Source organism: Ursus americanus, chromosome 12 (genome assembly GCF_024610735.1).
Source record: "Ursus americanus isolate L20-20 chromosome 12, mUrsAme1.1.p, whole genome shotgun sequence".
NCBI lineage: Eukaryota > Metazoa > Chordata > Mammalia > Carnivora > Ursidae > Ursus > Ursus americanus.
This window is the reverse complement of record NC_142138.1, coordinates 2175909-2183160: the sequence shown is the minus strand read 5'-3', so window position 1 is coordinate 2183160 and position 7252 is coordinate 2175909. Positions and strand designations below refer to the sequence as shown.

Here is a 7252-nt window from a genome sequence, read left to right as displayed (position 1 = left end):
AGGCATCTGGGCTCTTCCATGCCCCTGTCCTAATCAGGGGGACCCTTGGAGGTGGGCAAGACAAGGGATGCAGCTGGGAGTTGAAGAAGGTTGATAGGACAGCACTAGGATATGGGAGAGAAGGAGGGGGTGCTGCAGGGAGATCTCAGGGGAGGCAGCGATTTGGGGGACCACCTTGGGAGCTGCTCTAAAAATCTCTTATGGATGGGGGAGCAAGACAAATGCCTCCTGCCAAGATACGTATAGTTCAGCGATGCTCCCTGTCACAGTTGCCAGAAAGTGTGGGGCTGAGTGTGCTTCTCCCCTTCGCATTCCCTCTGTTTCTCCTCTGTGCACCCAGTGCTCTTTCCCACATACATTCTGCACTGGTAGAATGGGCAGACAAGGGCCATGGTGAAAATGACCTTTTATGTAGATTGCTCCTAGAAAATGTTGTAGGACTGAGTGAGTTCCCTGGGGGATGGGAGTCACAGTGAGAGGCTGCTACAATGCTCCAGGTATTAGGCACCAGGGAAAAGGTAAGTTAGGTAATAAAGAAGACACAGAAGATGGGAAAGTCCTTAACTCTTCCAGGCAGAATGGACCTCAGCAGCCCTCCCTCTCCCCGTCTCTCTTAGGCTAGGTTGAGCCCTCTGTGTCTCTGACATAGGGTCAGCTAGATTGAGCCTGAACCTCTCAACAAAAACAGGGGCTCATTTCTTCTCAGGACAGTCCTTTCTGTCTATGAACATCTCTGACATTCTCTAGTCAGTCTGAAGCTTGGCATCCTGGTAAAATTTATACTAATTCTAAATTTGGGACTATGCAGAGGATTCTTATCCATCTTCCTTAATACAGCCCTTGAGATACTTCTGTAGACAGACTTTCACATCCTCGCTAACTTAAATTTCTGCAGGGAAAGCATCATCAGTTGCTTAGATTTATTTCTCCACCGTCACAATATATCTTCCCACAAACCACAACTTGTCCACACGTCTCCTTAAGGCATGGGTCACAGGTGTAAATTCTACATTCCAAATGGCACTTGGGATTTGTCCCACTGGAGAGGACAGGCATCAATCACCTCTATTTATTCTACCAACATGTCTTCTAGAATGGAGTCGAAGACTGGCATCCCTGCTTTAACAGTTTAATGAATATTAATTGAGTTCCTACGAAGTGCTTGGCGCATGATTGACGCTGGAGATATATTAGCGAACAGAAGAAAGTCTCTGCTCTTACAACCTACCTGGGGGCAACAGACAATCATCAGATAAGTAGACAAGTGTTTTGAGACGTGAGAAGTACTATAAAGAAAAGTAAAGCTGACTAAGGAGCCAGTGAAGGATGGCTGCATTTCAGACAGGATGGTGAGGGAGTTCTCTGATGAGCGACAGTTGGGCAGAGATGCGAAGGAAGTTAAAGAACTCACCCGAAAGAGATCCGGCAGCGGAGAGCATAAGTACTGGATGTCGTGGCAAAGGTCTTTAGGTGAAAGTCTAGTTGGCGGTTGTTGGACTAGAAAGGATAGTGTGGTTTTTGTGAAGTGAGCCAGGCAGATTGTAATGGGAGATGAGACTCAAGTGCTAGAGCGTGTAGTGAAAATTCGGAGGTCAGTTTGGGACATGCGAAGTTTGAGGAGCCTAGTAAATATCCGTGGGCAGAGTTCAAGTAGGCAGTTGGACCCAAGGAATGCCAGGGGACAGTCTGAGCAAGAGACGCAAATATGGAGATGTACTTAAGCCAGAAGACGGGCTAGTTTCAGACACTTTTGGTTCTTGTCTCACTTGATACCTATGCATATTTGGCCAAAAAGACTACCCTCTCCTTGCAGACCTGGTCTGTCCTTGGGTTTCTGTGTCACACGTCATCCATCTTTGGCCCCTCGATACCATCTTCTCTGGATTCTCTCCTTGAAGCCAGCCCCTAAATGCTGTGGCTTTTCAGAGTTCTTCTGTCTGCTGTCCTCATGCTCTCTACACGCTCTCCCCAGGTGATCTCATCTCTTCCGATGGCTTCAGTTCCCATAGAAGTGCTGAGGACACTCAGATTCCTGTCCCCAGAGTTTTCTCTTCAGCAACAACTGTCAGCCCAACTGATACTGGGAGTCCCACAGTTCCCTGGGTCCAAAACTAGACTCACCATGTGTCCTCCTCACCTGCTTCCCAGACCTCCCACTCCCATGCTCCCTACCTCAGTGAATGGCACCATCACTCATCCGTTTACGCAAAGCTGGGACTCATCCTTGACCCATCTTTCTTTCTCACCACCCCCGAATCACTTACCTACTTCCGTAGATCCTACCTCCTAAAGACTCTTGTCTAATACCGACCTTTCGTGTCAACAGTCACTCCCACTCTCATCCTTTGCTCCCTGAATCACGGCAGGCTCCGCACTGCCCCCAATGTGACTGTTTCCAGATATAAGCAGGGTGTCGTGCCCACTTGGTGGATCTTTATCTTCCTCCCTATAAAATCCACCCTCGTTAGCCCCTTTCGCTGGGCGTGATAGGTCCTCTGTGGTCTGCCCTTGCCTACCTCTCTACCCCATCTCCCATCACTCTCTGGCTAGCTCATGTTTCATGACTTCACGCAGGTGATTCTCTCCACCCGCCATATCCTTTTCCGCACTTGCCTGTGGTTAGTTCGCATCTACCCACTCTTCAAAGACCAGCTTGACTCTTACCTCCTGCAGGACGCCTTCCGTAATTCTTCAAACTGAGTCGGGCTTGCTGTAGCCAGCTGCCTGCCATCAAAAGGAGGAGGTATGGTATGTTTCTTCACCCTTTATTTTGTTAGTTCCTCATCCCAATTCCTAGTGGCTTCAGCCACTAGAGATGAGATGAGGGGCAAGACAGTCCTAAGTTGACTGGTATTGTCTCGATAATCTAAAAATTGTGCTTCCTGTTCTTCTCTGTTTTTTTTCTTTTTTAGAGAGGGAGAGGGGTGGGGAAAGGCAGAGGGAGAAGGAGAAAGAGAATCCCAAGCAGACTCCACACCCAGTGCAGAGCTGGGGCTTGATCTCAAAACCCGAGATCATGACCTAAGCAGAAACCAAGAGTCTGACGCTTAATGGACTAAACCACCCAGACATCCTCTTCTCTGGTATTTAAAGATAATTCCTTTCCTTATGGAATACTGTCATTGCTGCTGGTTTTTAAAAATCCTGTCTGATAATCTTTGGCTTGCAGTGGGCTTGCTTAGTAATACACATTTAATGTTGCTGCTGTTGTAATTGTTTTTGAGTCTCTCCTCTTACTACTTGTTTCCTGTTTGTTCCAAGTGTTCTTTGTTCCTTCATTCCACTGTTCCTGCCTTTTTTCAAATTAATCAAAACCTTTTAATTATCCCCTTATATTCTGTACTGTATTGTGAGTTTTACTATTTTTAAAAAATTATTCTTTTGTTATTCTAGATCAGGGATTGGAAAACCTTACATTTTTATTTTTTTATTTTTTTTTAAAGATTTTATTTATTTATTCCACAGAGATAGAGACAGCCAGTGAGAGAGGGAACACAAGCAGGGGGAGTGGGAGAGGAAGAAGCAGGCTCATAGCGGAGGAGCCTGATGTGGGGCTCGATCCCATAACGCCGGGATCACGCCCTGAGCCGAAGGCAGACGCTTAACCGCTGTGCCACCCAGGCACCCCAGCCTTACATTTTTAAAGGGGTTTAAAAATACGAAAAGAAAATGCTACAGGGACGCTATACTCCATGCAAAGCCCAAAATATTTATTGTCTGACTCCTTACAGAAAAAGGGTCCTGACACCTGATCTTGAGACTAAAATATGTATCTCTGACTTAGCATAGCCTCACCCGAATTGCCACTTCCTGACAATGCAAAATCTAACAACGGTTTACATCCATTTCCTCTCCCTGCTCTTTGGACATATTTGTCACATATTCAACTTCTACGTGTTTAGTTAAAGCTCCAGTAATGTGTTGCTGTTTTTGTGGCTTTGAACAACCAATATTCTAGGATATTTACACACATATTTAAGATTTCTGGTGTTCATTTTTTTCTCTCCGTTGCACGCTTCCATCAGGGATCATTTTCCTTTAGCTTAAAGAAGCTCTTTAATATTTCTTTTACTGTGATTCTTTTAGTAATTAATTATCTGGTTTTTTTGGAGAGCAAACAGCTATCATTTCTTAAGGACCTATTTATTAAGTGTAGTATCCTAGCATGGTAGTTTCTTTCCCTCCCTCCCTCGTCCCCTCCTTCTTTTCCTTTCCTTTTCTCTTTCTGTCTCTGTCTCATGTTTTAGCCACCTTGAGTCCATGGAAACACATAACTTCGACTTTTCATGGAGTGTAATTTATTTCCAAATAACAGTTGTTTTCTGGATTGTGTCAGATATCTAACAACTCTGTCTCTGAAGTTCCAGAGTACCTATCAAGCTATTTAGGTAGTCCCACCGAAGCCCATGTCGATAAGAGCTTCAAAGGAGGGGCAGAAATCTCCATTTGGTATGAAACTCACAACAGATGCTAGATCGTCAAATGTCCAATTATTTTCTTGACCACTTGGAAATCATTTATAAGCTACAGGAACTGTGTGAGTTCATGAAGGGCAGGACACAGTTTTGGACCCTCCTTTTGCAAGTTCTACATTTTGAAATGTGAAATTTATTATCTGTGGTCTCAGAATAAACTAGGATTAAGTAATACAATATTAACATGCTGTTTCATATAAAATGAAAATTCTTTAAAAAATTTGGTCCCCAGCTTTGTGGGTGTCCTAATATGCTCTTACTTTGTTACTGATATTTGGCACTTCTTTTTTTTTTTTTTAAGATTATGTATTTATTTTAGAGAGAGAAAGAGTGTGTGTGAGTGGGGGTTGGGAAGGGGCAGAATGAGAGGGAGAGAGAATCTTAAGCAGACTCCCTGCTGAGCATGGCGCCCAATGCAGGGCTTGCTCTTGAGACCCTGAAATCATGACCTGAGCTGAAACCAAGAGTTTGATGCCTAACTGACCAAGCCACCCAGGTGCTCTGATATTTGGCACTTTTTAAAAATGTTTTCCTTTTTTTTAAAGATTTAATTTCTTTATTTGAAAGAGAGACAGAGACAGAGCGTAATCAGGGGGAGGAGGCAGCAGGAGAGGGAGAAGGAGACTCCCCACTGAGCCAGGACCCACACCGTCCCCCACTGCAGGGCTCAATCCCAGGACCCTAGGATCATGACTTGAGCCAAAGGCAGACGCTTAACCGACTGAGCCACCCAGGTGCCCCTGATATTTGGCATTTCTAATAAAAGAGTAGCATCAGGGTTTGAATCTGGAGACTTTAGTTTATGAATGATTATGGCTCTATTCTTTCTCTGTACCAGGAGAAGGATGCAAGACTCGCTCTGGGGAAACCATAGCTCTCTTATGGAGTTTATTCTTTTAGGATTCTCTCGTAACAAAGAGATAAATGGTATTCTGTTCAGCGTCTTCCTCTGTCTCTACCTCATCACCCTTCTGGGCAATGGACTCATTATCAGTTTGATACGCATGGACTCCCGCCTCCACACACCCATGTACTTTTTCCTCAGTGTCCTATCCGTTATGGATATGGGCTATGTCACCACCACAGTGCCCCAGATGCTGGTGCACCTGGTTTGCAAGAAGAAGACCATCTCCTACACTGGGTGTGTGGCTCAGATGTACATCTTCTTGATGCTCGGAATCACTGAGTCTTGGCTTTTTGCAATCATGGCTTATGACAGGTATGTGGCCATTTGCCATCCCTTGAGGTATAAAGTCATCATGAGCCCTTTGCTTTGTGGGTCAATGGTGACCTTCTGTGGATTCTGGGGTATCAGCTGTGCCCTGATATACACTGTCTCTGCTATGACTCTTCCCTACTGTGGTCCCAATGAGATCAACCACTTCTTCTGTGAAGTACCTGCAGTCTTAAAGTTGGCCTGTGCAGACACATCTCTCAGTGACCAGGTGGACTTCATCCTGGGCTTCATCCCTCTGTCGGTCCCACTCTCCCTCATCATCATTGTCTGTATCAATAGTTTTGCTGCCATCTTGAGGATTCGCTCAGCCCAAGGGCGGCTCAAGGCCTTTTCCACCTGTGCCTCCCACATCACTGTGGTCACTATGTTCTCCATACCATGTATGGTTATGTACATGCGACCTGGCTCTGAGTCTTCCCCCGAAGAGGACAAGAAGTTGGCTCTGTTCTACAATGTTATCTCTGCCTTTCTCAACCCCATCATCTATAGTCTTAGGAACAAAGATGTGAAGAGGGCTTTCCTTAAAGTGACAGGCTGGGGCAAAGCAGCAGAATGAAGTCACAGAAGCATGGGCACCATGGACAGCCTACATGACTTCTCCATCCAAATCCTTTCCAATGTCCAGTGGGCACATATGATATATTAATGGATTAGACTCAGTAAGATCATATATGAGAACACCCAGAAGGTTATGGCAGTAGGTTTCCCTCAAGCATCAAGACACCAGATGGGGACTCCATGAAGGCACACTTATATTTGATTCATTTCTGTACCACCAGTTTACAAGACCTGCCATAGAACTGGCATCAATGTTCATGTTTTCTATCACTGAATGAACATGAACGTGAGTGCTTGAGCTCTGGGTTCATGAACTAAGTTCAAATTAATGGGCGTAAGATGACTTCCAGCCTCCTAGGTCAGTGACACCATTGTAGCTCGGCCAGGGATTTGACAGGTTCTGAAGACAGAATAATTAAAGAAAATCAATGGTGATCATATGAAATAAGGTTCAGGAAAATAATACAGGTCATTTTTCTTTCAAAATTATTAGAAGAGTATGAATTTAGGGCACATAAGCCCTCATGCCACTAAAGTAAGGAGCTCTGTCTCAGTGAGGTGACATTCGAAGGGGGAAGTAGGATCTCCTAGCAATTGGGAAAATCTCCCACCCAGACACTTTCATAAAGCATTCTCAACTTTAGAAGTACATTGACACAGTGAACTGTAGATATTAAAGTATACAGTTTAATGAGTTTTAAAATATGTATATGCTTGTGAAAACATCACCATAATCAAGATCATTCTCATCACCATCCCCCACAGTTTCCTTGTATTAGTTACCTATCGCTGTGTAACAAATTTCCTCCAATTTTTGTGGCTTAAACCATTCATTTTTTTGTAGTTTCTGTGAGTTAAGAATTTGAGTGTGGTTGAGCTGGATCCTCTGGATTAAGGGGGTATCACAAGGCTGCAATCAAGGCACCAGCTGCAGAAATCCTAACACTTGACTGGGGAAAGATCTTCTTCCAAGTTCACTTGA

General features: G+C 44.6%; 1 protein-coding gene across 1 annotated transcript; it reads left to right on the top strand.

Moving 5' to 3' along the window:
• Positions 1 to 5287: 5287 nt before the first annotated feature.
• On the top strand, positions 5288 to 6268 carry LOC123793644 (olfactory receptor 2A12-like). The gene has a single exon (XM_045799466.2). The coding sequence runs from the start codon at positions 5288 to 5290 to the stop codon at positions 6266 to 6268; it is 981 nt and encodes a 326-aa protein (XP_045655422.2).
• The last annotated feature ends 984 nt before the right edge of the window (positions 6269 to 7252 follow it).